At 39.6% G+C, this 24,739-nt stretch overlaps 1 protein-coding gene across 1 annotated transcript in view; it reads left to right on the forward strand.

Annotated features, from left to right (window-relative positions):
* Positions 1-24,739, forward strand: part of dnajb6b (DnaJ heat shock protein family (Hsp40) member B6b) — a 139,317-nt gene that overhangs the window by 56,778 nt on the left and 57,800 nt on the right. Inside the window, exons 7-9 of the mRNA XM_048607552.1 lie at positions 2,751-2,870; positions 6,626-6,770; positions 7,563-7,633. Coding sequence (XP_048463509.1) covers positions 2,751-2,870; positions 6,626-6,770; positions 7,563-7,633 — 336 coding nt within the window. The remainder of the gene's footprint in view (positions 1-2,750; positions 2,871-6,625; positions 6,771-7,562; positions 7,634-24,739) is intronic.

Below are 24,739 nucleotides of genomic sequence, written 5' to 3' on the forward strand. Positions count from 1 at the left end.
CAACTACCTCTTTCAAGAAGGACCGTTACTGGCAGCATGAATTAGCCCTCTGTGTAACAACAACTTCATACAACATACCAAAGTGAAGATGTTTATTATTTGACTGCCTTGGGTGAATTCACTGATGTTACTGACTCAGCACAGGTGTTTATTTTTGTGTTATAACTGTGGATTTTCATTGCCTTGGAATTACTGCGTTTGTTAACGGCGAAGACGTGTGGAATTGACATCTTCACTGTCTTCAAAGAAAAATGCCATGAAGCAAAACTGAATTTATGATTTAGTAGATGTATGCACAGACTACACCTTCCATTAGAGGAAACGTGAAGGATTTATTGTGTTACTACAAAGAATTGCCAGATCCATATACTTTGTTTTCCTAACATTGTCTTCTGCATCAACAGAATCTCTGTGCTAAATCTGCAGTTTTAAGGGAGCCATTAAATAAAGTTTTATAGGTAATGTTAACTACATTCAAACAGATGCATCCTGGCATCACCAACTTCGCAACATGTTTCAGCTTGGTGAAATGTTTCAGCACGGATCTGCTGTATCGTTCTAAAGCACACTGGTTGTCACAAGGACTATACTTGTACGACTTTTATCTTTGAGGAGCTGAGCGAACCATTTGAATTGTCAAAAGGATTTTTGCAGAAATGCTGCATTTTGGTGCGATATAATATCAAAGCAAAATGAGAAGTGGCTAAAAACCAAGGCATTTTCGAAAAAGCTGATTTTTCTTGAACTGTCCTCGCTCGATCGGAACTTTCAGCTGAACACTTCCCTGAACTGGCAAAGATAATTAATGAACAGGATACAAGCAAATCATTAAGGAAATAAAATCATTAAGGCAGTGTGAAAGAATACACGTTTAGGCTTCATGATTGAAGAATACAGTGAAAGATTTGCTGATTTTGAGAAACATAATTTCTCTCTGAATCTAGCTTTTCAACCACACCTGGTTGATGTCTCCAAAGCATCAGACTTGCAAATGGAATTGATTGAGCTATCGGTTGATATTATTCTGAAGTTTCTATTTGACGCTAAGAAGGAACCCATTGTAATGTGGAAAAGTCTTTCAATACCCATGCCTACGTCAACATGCTTGTTGAATGCTGTCTTGTTTTTGCACAATCTACTGTTGTGAATCAACGTTTTCATATGTGACAACATAAAACACGCTTGAGATCTCAGATGATGGACATTCACCTGAAGGACCCGTTAAAGCTACGGTCAACGATGTTGGAAGCAAATATCTGATTCCTATCTTGCAATAAGCAATCACAAAAAGTCATTAGTTGTCGTGTTAACTTTGCCTAACAAATGTCTTTGCTGAATTTTTATTTTGTTTAAAGTCCTCATAATAGCGGGCTTTAATTAAAATTAGTAAATGTGTTGACAGAAATGACTTTCTATATGTTAAATTCTTAGCATGTGGCCTAATAGGATAAAATGTGGCCTTCCAAATGTAGGAAGGTTCCCCACGCCTGGTCTAGAGCATGCCCTAAAATGTAATTGAGCTTCACTCCATAGTGACTGAACATGTTGAAACAATTGAGCCTTACCATAGTACAATAAAAATTTGTTGGAGGGAGATCCTGTCTGATTTGAGGTTTTTGAAAGGATTGCTTTTGCTATTGAGGGTAGTGCAGTTGGTGTGGTTTACATGGGCTTCAGTAAGGCATTTGACAAGGTCCCACATGGAAGACGGATCAAACAGGTAAGATGGGATCTAAGGCAAAGGGTGATGGTGGAGGGTTGCCTTTGGAAATCTTCTTACCAGCAGTGTACCACATGGATCAGTGCTGGCACACTGTGTAGCTGTTATGTATATAAACAACTTTGTGTGAATGTAGATTGTATAATTAAGTTTGCAGATGACATGAAAATTGATGTTGATAGTGGAGCGTGGTCACAGTCTGATCAGCTGGTAAATTGGATAGAGCAATGACAGATGGAATTTAATCTTGGGGTAAGTGTGGGCTGATGCATTTTGTGAGGTCTAATAAGAGGGATATACACAAATGGTAGGTCCCTAAAGTACTGAGGAACAAAGGGAACTTGTGAACAAGTCTGCAAAACCTTGAAGCTGTTGGCACGGGTAGACAGTGCTGGAGATGGCCAATGGGATGCTTGCCTTTGTTAGCTGGAATGTGGAATTAAGGAATAAGGAAGTAATCTTGTGACTTTAGGGCATATGTTAGGCCCCAGATGGAATACTACGGGCAGTTCTGGTGCCACAATGTTGAAAGGATGAGATTGCTCTGGAGAGGGTTGTAGAGGAAATTTGCCAGGATGGTACCTGGAATGGAAAATCTGTTACAAGGAGAGATTGGATAAGCTAGATTTCCTTTTTTCCAGAGCCGAGAAGGCGGAGAGGTTATCTGGATTATACAAAATCAAGAGGCACAGGGTAGACTGAGAATCTTTCTCTCATGGTAGAGACATCTAAGTTGAGAGGGCACTAGTTTAAGATGAGCCGTAAGTGGTTTAGTGGAGATCTGAGGAAAACACTTCACCCAGAGGTTAATAGAATGTGGAATGTGCTATCTGAGACAGTGGGGAAGGCAATATATTCAACATGTAAGAAGCATCTGGATGAGCATTTAAGATGCTAAGGCATGGTCAGCAATGGACCAAGTGCATGTAAATGGGGTTAATTTACTTTGGTGTTTGTGGGTTGGCCTAGATAGGCCTGCTTTTCTGCTGTATAACTCTGACTCTAATCGAGTTTGTTGTTTTTGGAACAGTGGATGATCCCTTTGATGATTTCTTTGGAAATCGACGTGGTAGACGAGGGGTTGAAAGAAGCAGGGGTGGCGGAGGATCTTTCTTTTCTCCTTTTGGGGGATTTCCTGCATTTGATTCTGGTAAGTAATCATTATTGAATGTGGTAGAAAAATAATTTCTTTTGGTTTTGACAACTTGTATTATAAAGTATATAAAACTGCTCTGGTGCTTAAGACTATCAACTTCTAACATGAAAGCCCAATTGTATTTTTAATGGCGAAGTACTGCAGGTGCTGGAAATTTGAAATAAAAATTTCCCAAGTTGGTCACTAACTAACAATGCTGGAGAACCTCTGGTCTGGCAACATTTCTGGAGGAAGAAACAGTTAAGGTTTAAAGTCTATGACTCCCCAATTATACTGATCTACCAAATTTGATAGTTCTCAATACTTTGTGTTCAGGACTGGAAATTCCATGAATTTGGTAGGGTAATTGCCTGCTGAACCAAATCTAGTTGATCAAAAATAATTAGACACTTAATCATTTTACTGTTGTGTGTGCTCATTGTTTTGGATGGGTAATTCTATTGGTGCCTGCTTAAAACTAATCTGTGGAAGATTTGATTAGAAGACCAATAGTGGAAAGTAACTTTTTTAGATTTAGGACAAACTGCATAATTTACAACTCTTCTAGTCTTTGGAAGAAATGCTTTTACTTTCCACCAAAAACTAAATTAAAACATAGCAGTCTGCTGCACAGTATGTGATTTGTGCAAACAGTTCAGGAGGATATTTTTAATGCAAAAATAGAGATATTAGTTAGTATTAACTTCAAATTGCATGTTAATTTACAGTTTTGCATAGTATGTTAATGGTTTGATTATCTAGCCATTTAATCTTTACATCTTTAGATGACCAGGGTTCACGTGTTTGCACCGTAACATTTTTGCTTGATTTGCCATCCTTGTGAATAAAACGAATGTCCCTGTTTCCTTTTATCAGAAAAATAACTCCATTCAGTCATTGGTCTTGATGAAAGCAATCATAGCCTGAATGTTTAAGGATATACTCGGCTCAAATTGCTGGCAATTGAAGACGTGAGATGTATAGTTTGAAACTAATCAAACTATCTTGTGGTTCTCAATTTGCTTGTGATTTGATGCAGTTTTGTCTCTTGAAACAAATTCTCTTGTAGCTCTTGGATAAGATCCAGGTAATTGGGCAGTTGATGGATTTTTTTGAAAGTGAAACCATTTTTAGCCGTTCTAGGGGTTTTGAGGAGGAATTGCGTCATGTCAACGGGGAACTGGTAGATGTACTGTGCTTGGATTTCTAGAAGGCACTTGACAAAGTTCAGCATCAAGGGTTATGTAGCAAATTAAAAGCCCATGATGTTTCAACTTGGCAGGATATAACAAATGGCATGCTACAGGGATTGGTGCTTTAGGAGGGAAGTTGGACAGGTTATAGTTCTATTCACTAAACTGTAGAATGGTAGGGGCAACTTGATTTGAAGCATTAGATGAGTGGCTGTGGGGGTCTTGATAGTGTAGATGTGGAGAGGATAACAAAATTGATTGAATTGATGTCAGTTTAAATTCTTGCATCAGAACTGAGCAAGGCCAGTATTTATTGTGCATCCACTGATGCCTTTGAAGGTGGTGAATTGCTTTTGTGAATATTGCAGTCCTTGTGAAGTTTCCATGTTTTTAAAATTTGGAGTGCCAAAACTCTGAAAGAATGGAGAGACATTTCAAGTTGGGATGGTGTTTAATTTTGAGAGGAACCTGGAGATTGTTCCTTTTTGTATTTACTACCTCTTCCTCCATGGTGGTAGAGTTCAGATGTTTGGGTGACCCTGATGTATCTTGGCAAGTTGCTGCTTCTCAGTTTGTACGTGCAGTTAGTGTGGAGTGGCGATTGCTAAAGTGCCAAATCAGCAAGCTATATTCCACTATGTTGCTGAGCTTGAGTGCTCTGAATTTGCACGATGGAGCAATTGTACTTCATTATGCACCTGCTTTTTGTCTTGCTAATGGCGAGCAGGTTTTTCCAGAGTCAGGTCGTCAGTCTGAATGTCCTCTTGGAGGTCTTGCGTGCAGGTATAAGTTATGGAATATTTGGTTTGAGGCATAGCTAGTCTTGGTGCGCACATCTTCACAACCTTCAATATTCTGGCTTTAACTTTGTATTCATGCTAAGTCTTCTATTTAATCTTTGGAGATGATTGAATTGCCTGAGGACTGGCATGTATAATGTTGTGAACCTCAGATGGATTGTTCACTCTGCACTTCTTCTAGCTGGGGATGGCTGCTCCATACCGTTTGCACAAGAATACTAGATTCTCCCATCATTGAGGAAAATGGGGCTGTCTGTGGAGCTGTGTCCTCCTGGATGTTTAATTGTCCACCGTTCATGACTAAGGAAGGATTGTGCAGAGCTTTGATGTGATTCTCTGGTTATGGGATCACTTAATTCAGTACTATTCTGCAGTTTCTTGTGTACTTTTGTGCAAGTGTATAAGATTGGCATCTTTATAGATGTGTGGTGTGGCATGTATTCTAGCTAGTTCTACTCGTTGAACCAGGGTTAGTCTGCTAGCTTGATGGCAATGGTAGAGTGACGGATATGCTTACAAATTCTGACCACAATTCCCCATGAATGTCCAAATTGAGTTCTTTACTTCTTTATTTGACATTTGATTGTGATAGTGTACCATGACATGGATTGTGTCCTTTGAGTTAATGTGGGATGTCACCTCCTCAAAGATGGTCATCGTCATGAGCAGATGTAGTTGAAGCACTTGATTGTTGAGGGAAATGCGGTTGCTCTTGCATGTTCTTTCTTCTCGTCATGTATCACTGGTTTTGTCTGGCAACTACATCTTTTGTAGCTTGACCGTCTCACTGTGTTATCAAGCCACTTAATGAGGGCACTTCAGTGCCCCAATCAGTAGCTTAGTAACTCTTATCTGTAGTGCTGCAATTCATGGTGCTCATCGTGGAGTATTGACTCATCGGCGCAACTCATCAGCTCAGAGCAGCAATCAAATTTGTTTCCCATTTTTTACCTGATGACATGAGAAAATGGGTTCCAAAGTCAATTTTGAGACTGCCAGTGCTGCTCCCCCTCCCCCTCTCCATCGGAACAGAACATACTGAGGGACGGTATTGAGCCTGGATCGTTAGCTGAAAAGTGCAATTTCAAACAAACTTCATTTGGCATCTATTAATTTTAGTGCAAACTCTAATTGTGCAGAGTTGATTGAGCTGACTATACCACGGTCATATGCAAAGCCTAGATCAAAACCAAGTAATCAGTTAGATGTTGAAAAAGTTGAGCCATTGGGTTAGCCACTTCAGAGGGCATGAGTCCATGTTTGAATCTGGAATCCTACGCAGACCATTCCATGTAAGGAAGTCCACTATCTGGTAGTTTAATTATCATCAGTACTTAAACGAGTTTTTTTTATTCTAGACTTATTTAATTGACAAATTAAATGCCCCAGTGGTGACAGGATTTGATCTTGTGCATGAATTACTAGTCCACACCCCTTTATTAGTAATCAGGTGACACTCCCTGTCCTGTAGTACTTGGGTCTGGTGAAGTAATATCCTGGATCTTTCCTCAATTAAGGATTGTGTGATCAGCAGTCAAGTGACTGAGTTGCTATAGACCTATTCGAAAGTTGTATGGTTTGCCTGCAAAAAGGGCTGAATGTCTTTCCAGAAAAGTTCGATGGCTTTGCATTTTCAATGTGGTTTTAATTGAATTTTCTATTGGGTGAACCTAGTCGATAGAGAAGTACATGGCCAAAACCTGCATGAAATGCAATTTCTATTAAGTAATTGTTTTTAATAAGCATTATATACCTAAACATGTACTTCCTATTTTAGGTTTTACTTCATTCAGTTCATTTGGTAATCTTGGAACAGCATCGTTCTCATCCTCCTCATTTGGTGGTGGTGGTGGAATGGGCAACTTCCGATCAGTATCAACATCTACCAAGTTTGTAAATGGCAGGAAAATCACCACTAAGAGGTATTTCAGAAATTTATTTTAAGATTCACAATTGACTCTTGCCTACCAACTAGCTAGATAGTTTTACTGAACTTTAGTTTTTGACTAACAAAACCTGTGAAGCCTGTTGTGAAGTTGTTGCTTTTTATGACTAAAGTCAAAAGTAAATCTGAGTTGGTAGCCTCTTATCAGGTACAGCAAATTTTGTACAAACTGGCATACTACATAAACCAGCAAAAATTATACCTCAAATACTGTGAAGTTTACTATATTATTCAGTCTAATTACTATAATTTTGTAAATGTATCTGCCTCTATGTAAGTAAATTGTTCAGTTGAATGGCCACAAAATATTGACAGTTGATATAATTTTCAATCAGTTTCTCCCTCTACTGCAATCTAACACTATCAATAGTTGGTTGAGGGTGATTGAGAAGGCTCTTTGTCGTTAAGTTTTATTTAAGACAAAGTTGTATTATTAGTGTTTGTGATGTGTACTATAAAGTATAGCAGTGACATGTATACCCGCTGCATAACATTTCTCGTACTTGATATCTTTCTACCTGATTATGTGGACCTCCTTGATTATCCAGAATGTTTGTTTGATCAACCAGCACACTTTTCTAGTCCCATAAATTCCAGTTAATAAAAGGTTTGCTGTATTTACAATAATTCTATCATTGGATATTAACACAAATCTATTTTGAAAAAGTGAAAATTGTGGCTCACTCTTCTTTAACATGTTACTTTTTAATGTATCGATGTTTCAAATGCAATTTGTGACTTAACCAAAGTTAATCTTTCTAACTTTCAGGATTGTAGAAAATGGCCAAGAAAGAGTGGAAGTAGAGGAAGATGGTCAATTAAAATCTTTAACAATAAATGGTAAGGAGCAGCTACTACGGTTGGATAACAAATAAATATTCCGTCATATTTAAGAAATGAAAATGGATGAGCATTCATGGGTGAAAACAATTGAGAATCCTGGAAGGAACTTTGCATTATGCATTACATTGTTTAGGTCAAATTTAGTTTTGCTGCTTGTTATGGCACCAGTAATCTAATGATGTTTATGCCATACTTGGAGTTTACTTTGACGGGACCACAGAGTAGGACCATCTGGTATTGATTTGAGTTGTCTTTGTATTATGAATTTATTGATGCACTTTCCTGTGTAACCGTTTTCATTGAGCATTTATTTACCTTTTTGAATCTAGAGAGATTATTCCACTCTAATCCAAATTTTTATAGCTAAATGAATGCAAATTAGCTTTAATTTACAGGAGGATTTGAAGTGTTAAAATTTTTCTAACTCTTTTGTACTTGCTAGTAAATATAATTAAGACTATTTAATAATATAGTTTGCATTTTCTTTGCTTGAAATTGCATCTTTTTGTGGTTTAGTTTTGCATGTATGCCACTTCAATGATATTTTGGGAATTGTTGGTGTTTATGCTGTTATAACCTGATCACTCCACGTAACATGTTGATGCTGGCAGAATTAAAACATTATTTGTTAACAAATAACGTGAAAAGAAATGTTTGTGGCACAACCATTAAAAGGGCATGGAAAAATATATTGCGTCTGTGGTGTTTTGAAGTTTATTTGCAATTGTGCACACTTTATTTGTAGTCTTACTAGCATTAAATGCTCGCTTATCACCTTAATGCGATGGAAAACTTGATTGCCATGCTGAATGTCTCCTGCTTTCTTAAATTACACAAATTCAAAGTTAGACTGTGGTTTGTCCAAAGACTCAGATTTTCACCTTGGTCAGAAATTCATTAGAATAGAAAAATGCACCCAGTATTTTCATTCAATCACTCCATGTTAAATGAACCTATTCAGTTTAATGTTAAGTGAACCTAATTTTTAATGACTGTCCATGGGAAATTTTTCCATAATTTTAAAAGCAAGGATCTAAATTTATCTGAGGTACTTAATTTTCATGGTATTTGTATATGGCCAATATTAATCTTAATTCTTCTAACATTCTATTGCATAGATGCCAATATTGAGACCAGCTATGTGTGCTCTGCTTTTATGCTCATGTCTTATTTCTGTTAAGAGCGCACAATGTTTTTGTAACTTAGGCTAATAAATTCAGTACCTCCAAACAGTGCAAATATAGCAACAGAAAATGACCACGTGTTCATAAAGTCTTTCCCTTTCGGTCATGCTGCGTACCTTCATCCGTGAACCTGATTGACTTGAGATTAGCAGGTTGGGACAGCAAGACTGTCTCTTAAGGTTTAAGTTGCATGTTGCTAATAACTTTGTTAATGTGATTCAGCAATTCTTTTTCTACGACATGTATTGAACTAATAATTAAAATTTTGTTGTCTTGCCTTTCTTTTTAAGGTTGGTGCTTTATTGGCTTCCACTGGAAATCTGGAATAATCTAATTCCCTAAAAAATGTAGCTGTATATAGTCTTTCATGTTCCTAAATGACACTCTGTAATGGAAATTGTTATCTACAACATACCCTTTTTTATGGTACTGTTAATTTTATGATAGATAAGTACAACATTTGAGTTTTAGTTGGAAATTCTGTTCCAATCTAATTAAGCCTAGCCATGTCTTTGTAGCATTGGTATGATTTTCTTAACTGTTAGAAATGATTCCTACATTGAATGGTTTCAAGGTATTTTCATTATCACTTCTACAGAGGATTGATCAATAATTTCAATTAAACTTTTCCAGTTGTACAAATTTTATTTAAAGGGTCTTGTGGTGTAGTGGTAGTGATCCTGCCTCTGGGCTGGAATGTCTGGGTTCAGATTGCATTAGCTTTAGACATGTCATAGCATGTCTGAACATATTGATTAAAATAACTACAAATGGATTCCTTTTTGGAATCCTTTAGAATTTGATTTTTTTTTAACACTGGTCAGGGCTTATACAGTAAATGGTAGGACGCTGGGGAGTGTTGCTGAACAAAGACCTACGGGGTGCAGGTGAATTGTTCCTTGAAAGTGGAGTTGCAGGTGTAGGGTGGTGAAGGTGTTTGACGTGCTTGCCTTCATTGATCATAACAATTGAGTATTGGAGTTGGGACAGCTAGATCTCATTGCTTTCCTAGTCTTCCTACAGAATGCAATTAAACCCATCTCTTCCCCATAAACTGCTAAATTTTTGCCCGCTTGGTTGCGTATCCTTTTGCAGACTCTATCCTCCTGCTTTCCAATCTACTTTCATATCAGCAAATTTGGCTTGACAGGGATTGCTGACAATATTTCGTGGGAGAGTCTAGACCAGAGGGCAGTGTCTCAGAATAAAGGAATGCCAATATAACTTTGAGATGAAGAGGGATTTTTTAGGTTAGGGCTTTGGAGCCTGGTGCATGGAGAGCTGTGGGGCGAAGACCTTGTTTATGTTTAAAGCTGAAAGATTTTCTAATAATTTGAATCAAGAGTTAGAGAAAATGCAGGAGTGGATGTGAGAAATTTTGGATCTGCCATGCTCTTAATGAAAGACTGAGAAGGCTCTGGGCCAATTCCTGTTCCACTTTTTTGTGGTCTTATTACTCCAATAATTAGTTTGTCAACCTGAAAATGGTCCATTTATCCTGATCCTCTGGCTAATTTGTAGGACATGTTTCCTCCTTTTATCATTAACTCCAACTTTTTCTGGCATTCCAAACAGGTGCTACAATGTTCACTACATCGTGGTTTGTCTGTCTGCACAGTACTTGTTACATCTACAAAGAGCTCTAAAATTTGTCAAACATTATTTCTATTTCATAAAATATTGTTGACTTTGTTATGGTCTAAATATCCTGCTATTACTACTTAAATGGATTCTGCCAAATTCCGTGACTGATTTTAGGTTAACTGGCCTATGATGCCTACGTGGACATGATAAATGTACCTTCTTTTTCATTGCTGAGGATATATCCTTAATCCTGTCTCCTGTGACACAGCTTTTAGGATCTGTGTTTTTGGGTACAGACTAGACCCCTACTATCTATGTTTTCTATTCCCCCAGCTTTTAAGGCCCCTTGCTTAAGGGGCCTTAATTTGCCTATCTTCCTGCGAGTCCCTGTTCTTGCCCCCACAGGCTTACTGCCTACCTGTTGGACAAGTGCCAGGTCTGGCACTCCTCTAGGGTTGTCTTCTGCAATCCCCATACCTGACTCACTTCTCAGCATGTCCTCCTGTCCCTGATTACTAGCCTATTGTACTTAACCTAAGGGGGTGTGACTCTGTGAAAGTAATGTCTTCTCTGTTGCCTTGCTGTACTTGAAGCTTGGAATCCAACTTGAAGTTTGAACTGAAATCCTGTGATGCAGATTCATAATGGAGATGCAAATGAAGATTGCATAGATGTCCATGAACTCACTCACGTGCTTTAGTTGCAACATGTACCTACTATGCCAGCTTCACTTCAAAACTTGCAATTAAATACTGCTTGCTGATTATAGCTTTGGATCTAAGTAGTAATTGTGATGGTATTAATTTCAGCTGGAGCTCATGGTTTTAGGTTTAAATTAGGACTATTGGCTAAATTGTACTAAAGTACTGTAGATGCAGAAGATCTGAAGTGAAAACCAAATGCTGGAGAAACTCAACTCCAGCATTTGTGAAGAGAGAAAGTTAATGAGTCCAAATTACTTTTCAGAAGTCTCAGTTCTGCTGAGTTACTCGAGCAGTTTGTTTAAATCAGGAATAAAACATTTATTTTGTAAAGCAACACTTGAGCTCTCAGTGGGTAATTAATGCAGTATTGGATTTATTTCAAATGCATGAATCAAGAACCAGAAGACAAGTTCAGGCATTAGTCTTGTAACTGTGGTGAGGTTCATAGTGGAAAGTAAAAGTAACAACAAAAATAAGTTTTTAAAATGTTGATTTAAAGGATCTGAAAACTGCATGAGACTGGTGATAAGATATTGGGGAATGTGATGACCAAGTGCTATTATGGCTGGATTATTAATCCAAAGACCAAAGTAGAGTCCAGAGTGTGTAATATTGATTTGTTGGAAAAATACATCTGATCCACATGGAACTCTAAACCCACAGCAGTGTAGTTGACTCTTAACTGCCTTCTGCCCTACCAAACCACTCGGTTGTAATAATCACTGGAAAGTCTCAAAATAAAATGAAACCAGACAGACGCCTAGCTACCTGAACCAATTAACTGTAAAGCAGCCCTAGTCGCCCTAGAAACCTTTTCTGTCTGGGCAATGTAGAGAACTTTTTTACTCACTTATGGGACGTGCACGTTGCTGTCTGGCCAGCATTTTTATTGCCTGTCCTCCGTTGACCTTGAAGGGGTGCTGAGCTGTCATCCACACGCTGTGGGTTGACTGACAGTGCCATTAGGGAGGGGATTCTAGGATTTTTGACCCAGCAACAGTGAAACAATGACAATATTTCCAAGTCAGGATGGTGAGTGGCTTGGATGGGAACTTGCAGGTGGTGGTGGTGTTCTCATGTATCTATTGTTTTTGTCCTTCTAGTTGGAAGTGGCCTTGGGTTTGGGAGTTACTATTGAAAGATCTTCAGTGAATTTCTGCTGTGCATCTTGTATATTCTTTGGCTATTGAGCATTGGTAATGGAGGGAGTGGATGCTTGTGGATGTGGTACCAATCAAATGGGCTGATTTGTGATGGATAATGTCAAACTTCTTGTGTTGGAGCTGTATGCATCCAGGCAAGTGGGGAATGTCCATCACAGATTTGTGCCTTGTCGATGGTGGATGGTTTTTGGGGAGTCAGGGAGGTGAGTTACTCCCTACAATACTCCTAGCTTTTGACCTGCTCTTAGCCACTTTTTGTGACATCTGGTTGAGTTTCTGGCCAATGGTCCCCCCAAGGATGTGTGGGAGATGCTGTGAAGGTGACACCATTAAACATCAAGGAGTGGTAATTAGATCATCTCTTATTGGATCTCATCATTGCCTAGCATTTGTGTGGCGTGAATGTTCCTTGGCACTTGTCAGCCCAAACCTGGATATTGTTCAGATCTTGTTGGATTTGAACACTGACTGTTTCAGTATCTGAGGAGTCAGAAGTGGTGCTGTATGCTACGCAATCATAAGCGAGCATTCCCACTTCTGATGTTAGGATGGAGGGAAGTTCATTGAAGCAGATGAAGGTGGTTGGGCCTAGAACACTACTCAACTCCTGCAGAGATGTCCTGGAGCTGAGATGACTGAAGTCCAACAACCACATGTGCCAGGTGTGATTCCAACCAGCAGTGTTTTTGCCTCCTGCTACCCCTTGATTCCAGTTTTGTTACGGGTCCTTGATGCACACTTGGTTGAATGTCAAGGGCTGTCAGTCTCGCCTCGCCTCCTCTCTGGAATTCAGCTCTTTTGCCCATGTTTGAACCAAGGCTGTAATGAGGTCAGAAACTGTGTTGCCTGGGCACAACACAAACTGGGTGTCGCTGAGCAGGTACTGCTTTTAATAGCACTGTCGATGTCACTTCCTGTCTGTCACAAATGATGATTGAGTAGACTGTGACAGTAATTGGCCAGGTTGGATTTGTTCTGCTTTTTGTGTACAGGACATACCTGGGCAATTTTCCACATTGCCAGGTAGATACCAATGTTATAACTGTACTGGAAGAGCTTAGCTAGGGGAGTGGCAAGATCACAAGCACAGCTCTTCAATGCTATTTGCAGAATGTTGTCAGGACCCATAGCCTTTGCAATATCCAGTGCCTCCAACTATTTCTTATCACATGGTATTAATATCTGTAATGCTGGGGACTGCTGGAGGAGGCTGAGGTGGAACATCCATATGGCACTTCTGGCTGAAGATTGCTATGAATGGTGTTCAGCTTTATCTCTTGCATTTGTGTATTGAGCTCTTCCATTATTTAGGGTGGGGATATTTGTGAAGTCACCTCCTCCAGTGAGCTGTTTAAATGTCTACCACACCCCGGAGCATGTAGGACTTAAATTCAAGTCTCCTAGTCCAGAGGCACTACTGAACCACAAGCCCAGTTTCTCTGGTCAGTGTCCTCAGCCCAACCACTTCCAGCTGATTCATCAATGATCGATCTTCTATCATGTCAGAAGTAAGGCTGCTCACTGCAATGTGCAGCAGCATTCATGTTTTTTTCAGATACTGAAGCAGCCCATGTCCAAATGCAAGAAGACCTGGACAATATCCAGGTTTTTTTTTCTTAATTCATTCAAAAGATAATTCATTCACTAAGCCAGCATCTTAGTGTCCATCCCAGAGGGCAGTTATTCATGTAGTCCAGACCAAGTAAGGATAGCATTTTCCATCCCTAAAGGGCATTAGTAAACTATGAATTTTCTTGACAATGGCTTTGTGGTCATTAGACTCTGAATTAAGATTTTTATTGAATTCAAATTCTACCATCTACTGTGGTGGAATTCAACCTTGGATCCCCAGAACATTACCTTGGTGTCAGGATCAACAGTGCAGCAATTAAAACCACTAGGCCATCATCTCTCCTAATAGCTTTGGGCTGAAAAGTGGCAAGTAACATTCACACCACATGCTAAACAATGACCATCTTCATTTAAGAGACAATTTAACCACTGCCCCTTGACATTACATGGGGTTATATTACTGAAGGAACAGCGTTGCTGGCTCAAAACCATCCTTAACACTAGGTCCTTCTACAGTTGATGGCTGCTCACCATTGCCAGCACGAGGGCAGCTAGGCATGGGAATAAGTGGCCCAGCCTATGGCCCTTGCATCCCATGAGTAAAATGAAAAAGGCAGAAAGTGCAAAAAGTGAAATTGCTTCAAATGGATAGTTCTCAGAATGCAGAAGAAACTTAACTTTTGAATTCAGCTGCAATTAAGATAAAAGAATAAAATACCAAATTGGTATCAATGAATTTGTAAACCGCATGAGGGAGAGGAGAAAGCAAACGATATTTTCACTCTTGTGGGAACGAACCGTGTTAAGGAAATCTATAAACTTAGGCTGGGTGCCAATAAGCTGATAAGGGCTCTAAAGAGGGATCACAAGGAAGTCTTAGTTGGAAACGTGAAGAATGCTTTACAGTTTTGCTTGTATGTCAGCAGAACATGTTTGACCTAATAAAATGTCAGTGGGACATGGTGTCTGAAGATAAAAGATATACTGTAGTTCTTGACCATTTATTTTTCAAGTGTTCGCTTTTCACTCATGATAGGAATGGGAAGAAAGTGACAGAACTTGGTGCTTTTTAACGTGGATAAGGCAAAGAAAGTTTAAATCTTTGAAGCTTATTGTAGGTAAGGCATGTATCTCTAACAATTTTCAAACTGGTGTCCAGAAGGCATTAGCTCAAACAATTGTGTACCATCGTATGAATGCTGTTCAGAATTCCGTGGACTTGCACAACATTCTGGAATTTGGCCTATGTGACTCTGATCTTTAACACCGGGTGGAAAAGAAATGAACTACTGAGTTGTATGGCCTTCAAGTCTACTTCTGCTATTGGAAAAGCGTTTCATGGTTTTGAGGGCTAATACTCAGCGGGCACCTTGAGCTAATGTGAGGCAATCAGTATGGTTTTTCAACTTTGGCGATGGAGGGGGCCAAGGGTACATGTGTGCCAGCTTGAAAAAGTATCTTCAGATTGCAGAACCAGTAGATAGGAAAGAGTGTACTGGATTCCAGCAAGATCTTTTGCTGATGTCCCACAAAATGGGAGGTGTGATGTGAGTAATGCTGGGACTTGAATCCTTTCTACTGTGCTATAACTGAAGATTTTAATGAACAGGTCATGAAGACCAACAGTACAGTGTTCCTTAGGCAGATGCTAGCCCTATAGCGTCCAAAAGCAGAGCACATTTAAAAACTATTTGCCTTTGCGATTAATATCTGGAGCACCCATATTACTTGCTGGAGGATTGAAAGTAAAGTTTTATCAATGTTATTCTAATCTTAGATATTCTTGAATAGTTGGAGTTGTGTGACATTATTTGTATTAGATTTGGCATTAAATATTTTGATAGTTTTATGGCCTGGCAATTTACTTATCCACTTGGCAGTATTGCTAATTCTACAAATTAGAAATCTTTTTTTTTGTTACAAATGAAATGAACCCTACCCTCTTGTATACTCAAGTGGGAAAGCATAAAGTCAGATGAAAAATCGAGCCCATTAAACTATCTGGGATGTTTACAGCATAGATACGGATTACTAAAATTAAGGAAGAAGGTAACATTTCCTGGGTAAAGCCTAATGTATGGGATTGACTGGCTTGAACTCTGTACTTAGTGATTGGGTACATACTCCTGATCTAAATTAGCTCTAAGTTAAAAGCTGTTTTATCACTCCATTTGTTTCGTTTTGGTATGTATATTTTAAGAGTATTCTGCTATTGGATGTGGCACAAAGAAGGGCTACACAATTGATTTCAAAACCTGAGAATGATGAGTTATTGACTATTGTTTTGTTCCACTTATTCTCAGATTCCTGTTTTAAATGTTTAATTTTGGTGTGTTTGGATAAATTAAATCTCCCACTGATGCAAGCCAGAGTTGGTGCAGCATGGAAGGAAGGAGCCTTTGTAAAGGTTCCGAGCATGGTGCCTTAACTGAGTGTTTACCAATTAGAAGGGCGTGGGAAACAGATGTGGGAACACTCATTACCCACACTGAAGAAGACAGTTTACCAGTCATCGCCTTAAGGGCAGTTGAGGATGTCTGATCTTACCTGTGAAGCCCTTACTAATGGCAGAATGAAAGCAAAAGCTTGAGTCTTCAAGGGGAGAACCTGTATTGTGAGAATGCACAGTCATGTGGCTCTGTGCACGCTCTAACAGCATAGTAACACACCTCCAAGTCCAGATTTTCTGGCAGAATAGCACAAGGTGAGGAGTGTTTCACGTTTTGAGCAGGAGCAGATGCTAGAGGATTAGCAGTGGAGACTTCCTGTTAGAGATCTTGGCTGGACAGATGATAAATCATTGGATTAAATTAAGCGGCAACTTGTAAAGCAAAAATGGTAAATAATTTGTGCATCTGTCCATATTTCCAGAGGCAATGTTTAGTCATTTTTGCTGATGTCCAGCTCAGCAAAATGGCCAACCTCATGGAGAATGATTCGGTAGGACTTCACATTCATATTGGCCCACAATAATAGTCTGTTCACTGGCTGCTACTTCAGAATGCTGATCAAAACCTCACCTTTGGGTAAGCAGTATGCTATCTTGTTATGCAATTCAACACTTGCTGGCAGTTAAGAGCAGGTGGGCACTAGGAGAACATGTTGAAAGGCCTGACAGTGATGAGAATTCATCTCAAGGCACATTCATTTTAAGGATTCTTGCCCTAGTCTCATCTGGGAATTATGAATGCTGTTTTGTTGACTGGCACAAATGGAAGCAGTCTTAAGTTACGCAAAATGAATCACTTAGGTGCTTTTTACATTGTTAACACTGTATTGATGCTGTTTATTTCAATGAAGGCATGAGTTAGTGACTCACTGAATATCATGGTGCTTGTTTTGTTGGAAAGTTCTTTGGTCAGTTAAATGTCTGACTTAAATTGGCTTGAAGATTAAGTAATCATGCGTGGATGCATAGTTTGAAAGGAGGTTTGTGGGTGACCCTCACAGATATTTAACAGGCAATTGGATAAAATAACCCTCTGATATCTGAAGCAGTTGGAATAAGTTGCACAACATAAATGTCTCTCTTTTTTAAAAAAAAACAAACAACAAAAGTTCAGACTGGAGGAATTGCTTCAGTCAGCACAAGCCTTTCACTGACTCAGCACAGGCTTGCAAGTTTTTCTTTACCCTGCTCACAACATTTCAGTTTCACTCTTTTAGCTGTGTGCTCATCTCTTCGGTTTGCTAAATTGCAGATCATGTTCTCCGTACACAGTTGGGAAAGAGGAGAAAAAGGCAATTTGTAATTGGTTTTTCTTTAAATGCATCGATTGACTATTCCTGCCAGACCCACAGTTTCCTGCTAGACTCTCAATCTGTCAAGGAAAACCGGAATCATGTTAGCAGCACGTCCAGTCATTTTCTAGCAGTTTCCTACCCACTCTTCCACCCATCACTTTCCTTATGACAAGCTACCTCCTAGTGTCCTGATTACATTATATATTCTGTAATCTGTTCTTCAGTTTTCCTGGAGTGACCACTATTGAGTTTAGTCACATTTTGTGCACTTTCATGATGCGGACCTGAATCCAGTCACTTTCATGTTGAGGCTGCCTAATTGACAGATAATAATAGCTTTGCAGTATAGGACTCCTACTATGAAGGTTACAGGTTTTTGCAGAGGTAGGTTCATATAGCAAAAGCCTTTTCTTGCCTGAATCATCACATTGTCAACTGTCCACATTAGGATGCCATTGTCATTCTTGATCCTGATTTTTGTCTGTTGGTACTGTCTATCAGATGAGATATCCCCAAAAGAGAAGCCAGAAGCATTGTAATTGTGCTTTTTATTTCTCTACTATGAAGTTTTTAGAAATTAAAATGCAAACCAGGCACTTACCTGATGCAAAACTTGTACTTCCCAGCATCCAACTGATGTCCACTGGGATTTGTGTTTTTATGGTTTTCAACTGTTTCATTAAAAAAATGACATTACAAGTTTCATTGAACTTTACAATTTAAATTTTGGTATCAAAATGCCTCAATTTTATATAAATACGTGTACATGTTTGTGATCAATACCAACTGATAAACTCATTGACAAAAGACTGAAGAGATTAAACTCCTTTATAAAGGAATATAAGAGGTCATTCCCCCCCTTGAATGTTACTAGAACTAGGGGAATTCAGTTAAACAGTTTAAAAAATGAGGATCTTCCATTTAAGACTGATATTAGGAGATCTTATTTGAGTTGTAAGTCTTGAGAGCAGTGGAGGCAGCGTCATTGAATTTTTTTTAAGGTAGACGTACACTCTTGATTGACAAGAGAATCGAGGATTCTCACATGGGAATGTGGAGTTGAGACCACATTCTGATAGTGATCTTATTGAATGTCCAAGGAGGCTTGAGGGTCTGACTTAACCTAATCAGTCAGATGTACAGCATGGAAGCAGACCCTTTGATCCAACTCGTCCATGCTGACCAGATATCCTAAATTAATTTAGTTCAAGTTGGCCCATATCCTTCAAAACTCTTCATATTCATACACCTAACTAGATGCCTTCTAAATGTTGTAATTGTACCAGCCTCCACCACTTTCTTTGGCAGCTCATTCCATACACAACACCCTCTACTTGGAAAAAGTCATGGGAGTGCTGGCAATGCTATGAGTGAATATTGATTCCCAATACCAGCATTGCAATAAATCAATGAGATGTCTAAGAAAGACAGCAATAAAGGGCTTGACTTTATAGCTAATTAAATTGGCATGATCAAATTATCCTGTCTGTATACTTCCCAGTTATGAGACATGGTGACAGCGTAACAGCGCAGTGTTGGGGATCCTGCCTGGAGCTAGTCTGCTTTTACTTTGTTTTCTTCTTTCACTGCTTTTATTTTCTCACTTGCCTTCTGGTGGCGAGCTTGGTAGCTTCAAGGCAACCAGTGCATCTGATGCAGGTTTATCCCTGGCAGTAGAGTGAGTCAAGTTTGTGTTGGTGGCAGAGGAGGGAGATGAGTGTGTTCCTGGTGGTGACGGAGGGAGGTGAGTTTGGGCCCAGTGCCTGGTGTGGGACCCAACAACTTCACCTGTAGCTGCATTGCTGAGATTGGCGCTACTATGAGCCCATGCTGGACCATTGGTGATGGCAATGTGGCTAAGAACCTGAGGCTAGCAGACTGCTTCCTGCTGGTGTTGGTCTCTGCATTGGGGTGGAAGGGCCTGGATACAGGCCCATGGTTAGCACTTAAGGATTATAATGTTGAACTTTATTTTTATTTTTATTTTTCTATTTTATAACCAAGACTTTGCGTCTAGGTACCTTTTTGTACCTAAGATGGCATTGGGAATGGTGACTTTCTAAACTTTTCACTGACTGCTATATCCCAGTATTTAGGTACATGTGACAATAACATCTAATTCACTAACAACTTTCTGAAGTTGAAGGAAATGTAAACTGTAAAGTTCCTCAATCTGAGGAAATAACCAAGTAATGTTTCTAAATGGTGCAAATTCTAGGTTGTATCTTGACCAGCACAGGAGAGAATTCTGTTTTTCTTTGAATTGTGCTGGGCTATCTTTTGTATTCAAATGACAGTCTCCAGATTAGTATTTCCTGTGAAAAATTGCACTCTGGCAATGCTGTGCTCCTCCTTCACTGCACTGAAATGTTAGCCTAAGTGATTTGTTCAAGTCTCTGGGAATTATGATTCACAATACAAAAGCCTGCCATTCAGCCCATTCTGCTTATTGACAGCAATTTGCTAACTCAAACCACAGATAATTCCACTTCTCTATACATACTTAACATCCCTATGTCTTCCTTTCCTTCAAATATTTATTCAATTTTACACCCTCTTTGGGGGGGAAAAAATACATCTGCCTTGACCCTCTTCCTAGAGAGATTAAGAATCCAACCTTATATCCAGTTTTTTTTTAAAAAAAGTCATTGTAGTCCTGCCATAGGGCTGCTCTCATTAGAGAGAGATGACTGGTGGTTTGACCTGAGGGTCTCCACACCTCAGCAGATGGGGGAAGATTGAGGAGGAGAGTCCTTCATGGCAACCTGAACTGGGAATTCAAGGGGACCCAATTGCCTTGTGGTATTATTGTTGGACTGTTAATCCAGATAGCATTCTGGGGACCTAGGTTTGAATCCTGCCATGGCAGCTGCTGGAATTTGAATTTGATAAATATCTGGAATTAAGAGTGTAATGATCGTGAATCCATTGTCGATTGTCAGAAGGACCTATGGTTCACTAATGTCGTTTAGGGGAAGGAAACTGCCGTCCTTACTTGGTCTGGCCTAAATGTGAGTCCAGACCCACAGCAATGTGGTTGACTCTGGATGCCCTCTGGGCAATTAGGGATGGGCAATAAATGCTGCCTAGCGAGTGATGCCCTCATCCCATGAATGAATATAAAAAATTGGCTCTATACTGTTGGCATCACTACATTATTAATCAGCAATCCAATCAACTGACCTGACCTAACCTACCTCAAAAAAATGTCCAGTAAACTGCAGCTTGATGAATAAGTCAACATCTTAGCATAATAAGATAATCAAAATAAAATTCTCTTTCCATCAATAGATTTGAATATTCAACGTAGCTGTAGCTGAGCAGCTGTTAATCCAGTTGACTTTAATCTTCATTTGTTACTTTGAGCTCCTCAGGTCACCTAGAATATATATGAAACTAGCCCTGCGTCAATTTCTTTTGGTTTCCTTGTTTTAGTTATTTTCCATTCATGTTTACTGGAGTGCTGGATCTTCTTTGTAGTGTTGCAGTTTGTCCTGTGTTCAATATGTAGATACTTGCAACATGCTTGTAAAGAAATTTTAGGTTTTACACATTTGATTCTGATTTCTGTATGGCTCAGTTGTATGTAACATGCAGTAAGGTTTCATAAAGGCAGCCCTTTTTTCCAGCCTGGAAACCATTCTTTGGAATTTAGTGTTGACTACTTAAACAATTAAAGCTTATATATAGAGACAGCATCAGACTTAGGTACCAGAAGATTGTATTTGCTAATATAAAGACATTGGAATTAAGATAGTCATTGCCAAGCAAATGACGAACAAAGCAGAACAAATCTTGTTCGCCTTGTTCTCTAATTTGGCTTACGGCCAGTGAAACCTTGTGGGGGAACTGCTGAGTTTTGACCAGGACTGGAGGGCAATGGAGTTTGGCAGTTCTGTTATTCAGTTAGGTGTAGCAACAGGTGACTCTGATCCTGGCCACCACTGGGATGGTGTCAGTGGGGGAAGTGGGGGGATAAGTGGGAGTTGCTGCTAAGCTCTGCCACGGCTAGCACTCTGCTGGGGCTGGAGAAGGCTGAGGGGGACACTTCTGTCTTGTCTGGATCCTTGGGGCTGTGAATGGCTTCTCAGCAGCCTGGATGGGTGTGGAATGCTTTCGGCCTGCAGTGGGGGATGGCAAGCAGTGGCAGCTCTAGTGTGCAGACTGAATGTGGGTGGTGGGGGTGTCCTTGATGCAGACCTTCAGCTGAGATGCAGCATGACATGGAGAGACTTTTACGTCGGATCGCTGGGAGTGGCCTCTAGCCTGAGGGAGGGTAAGAGAGGTCAGGTCAGTGTTTTGCCAATCACTCTGGGTACTACAGTAAACAACCTTAAAACAAATCTCATGATGCTCCAATGAGATTTCAGGCCTCAAAGTAACAATGTTAAATGTGAACCAAAACTTAAATGCAATAAGTACTACCTACTATGATGTCACAGGGACTTGTTCAGAGTAACAAGGAGCTTGTGGGAGGCAGGTATGTTCCTAATAGTCTCTGTAGTAGTTATATTTGATTGAAATATGTAAATAGTTGCAGTAATGCACTAAACTCAAGACTCTTCCAGTTAGATCACAACAGTGGCTATCCTAATCCATACTTATGTCACTTCAAGCTTAAAGGAGTGCACATACATGCGCAGCATTGTTGACATCCAAGTTCATCAGGTAAAAGGGAAGGCAAATGTAATGTTGGTGTTTATTTCAAAGGAAATGGAGTATAAAAGTAGGGAGCATTTATTAAAACTGTACAAGGCACTGTTCAGACCACAGCTGGAATACTGTGAACAGTTTTATCTAAGGAAAGATATTCTGGAATTGGAAGTAATCCAGGGAACTTCATTAGGCTGATACCAGGATTATCAGATCAGCCACGATCTCATTGAGTGGCAGAGCAGATTTGATGGCCTACTTCTGCTCCCATTTCTTGTAGTCTTAGAAATAATAATCATCGTGTACTTTTATTGCAAGCTGGTCATAACCAGTTTATCATACAGTTTAAATTTTGTGCCTTTTTTGAGAAACGCATATAATTGCTAGTGAGTTTTTTTTTTACTTGTAGAACTGGTTGATTCTTGCCAACTTGTTTACTCATAAACATAATTTTCAAGTCAGTACTTGACTTTCTTCCTACGTCTGCCATTGCAGATGTTCCTTTTTTTTTTAAAAAAAGAAGAAATGCTCAATGTAAAGATTTCATTTTATTTAACTGGTATATATCTTAACCATTTTTCCAACTCAACAGAAAAAATTCATTACTTTTGAAGTGTTTTAGTTAACTGCTTTCTTTGCTGTTATTCCTAGTCAGGTGGCCAATAAAAAGATTTACTGTGTTGTTTTTTCTATCCTGCTTTGAAGACTCCGTGACAGCTGTTCAAGGCTCTAATTTACTTTAGTAGTTCTGACGTGCTGCAACTTTCAATTTGATTGAGTGAGGCATTTCCACTCTTTATGTAAAGAATTGTTAAAGATTTTACTCCAATCAATGTATTAATTTAAATTTCTTTCAGGAGGCTTCTTGACCAAAGATTTGTCATTAATCAATTAATTTACTGCACAGTAGGTTACCATTCAATCTATCATATCTGTGCTAGCTTTTTGCTGGAGCAAGCCAGAACTAATCCTACTGGCATGCCTTTTCCTCAATCCTGCAACTTATTTTGAATATTTGTCTTTATCTACATTTTCCTTAAGTGCAGCAGTATTTGCCTCAGTGATGGAAACCTGTGGCAAAGCATTTCCTATTCCGCATCAAAGTTCATGGTTTCGTAATTGTCTAGTGTCACTGCTTATCCAATATGTTACCTGTTTTCAAATTTTGGTTTATATGGTAATGTACAGGGGTATTAAGTCATAGACATAAAAACGGAACTTGCTGGAAAACCTCAGCAGTCTGGTAGCATCTATGGTTCCCCTTGCAGCTATCATCTTGTATATATTTATATCATCAGTGATGGGGGAGCCTAGCATACCAGTACAAAAGAAAAGGTGGATACATATCCTCTATCTTCAGCTACAAGTGTTTCGTAGATGGTCTATCTTATCCTCCTCCTGAGGTCTCCAGCATCCCATGTGCCACTCTTAAAGTTCCATTCACTCCACATGATCTCAAGAGGTGGCTGAAGGATACTGCAAAGGCTATGCCCCCGCATTTACATGCTGGCACTAGTACTGAGGTGTGCATTAGAACTAGTTCTACTCACAGCCAAGCTGTTTTAGTATGACTGCAACAATCCCAATTACCTGCCAATTTGGAAAATTGCCCAGGTACCTCCTGCCCACAAAAAGCAAGAGAAAGCTAACCAAGCCACTTGCCAGTCTATTAGTCTACTCTTAATGATTAATGAAGTGATAGAAAGCGTCACCACGAGTGCTATAAAGTGGCACTTGCAATCAAATAATCTGCTTGTGCTCATTTTGGATTCTGCCAGAGCCGCTGGCTTCTGGCTAGAGATGGGCAAAAGAGCTGAACTCCATAGGTAAGGTGAGATTGATTGCCTTTGACATCCAGACAGCATTGGGCAGAGTCTGGTATCAAGGAGTCCTAGCTAAAGTGAAGTCAATGGGAATTAGTGGAAAAACCTTCCACAGAGTGTTAGGGGTGATTACAAAGTAAGATGGTTATGTCTGTCATAGAACAGTACAGCACACTACAGGCCCTTCACCCCACAATGTCGTGCTGACCTAAGGTCTATCTAACCTCCACCCCTACCTTATACTATCATCCATATGTCTCTCTGGTAACTGCTTAAATACCCCTAACGAGGCTGACTCCACTACTCTCTCCGGCAATGCATTCCACGCCCCTATCACTCTGAGTAAAGAACCTACCTCTGACGTCTCCCCTACATCTACCTTCACTCACTTTAAAACTATGCCCCCTCGTAATAGCTACCTCCACCCTAGGAAAAGGTCTCTGGCTGTCCACTCTATCTATACCTCTTGATCATTTTTTACACCTCTATCAAGTCACCTCTCATCCTTTGTCATTCTAAGGAGAAAAGCCCTTGCTGTCTTAACCTCTCCTTGTAAGACCTTCCCTCCATTCCAGGCAACACCCTGGTAAATCTCCTCTGCACCTTTTCCAACGCTTCTACATCTTTCCTGTAATGAGGTGACCAGAACTGGACACAATACTCCAGATGTGGCCGA

Source organism: Rhincodon typus, chromosome 2 (assembly GCF_021869965.1).
Source record: "Rhincodon typus isolate 14 chromosome 2, sRhiTyp1.1, whole genome shotgun sequence".
NCBI lineage: Eukaryota > Metazoa > Chordata > Chondrichthyes > Orectolobiformes > Rhincodontidae > Rhincodon > Rhincodon typus.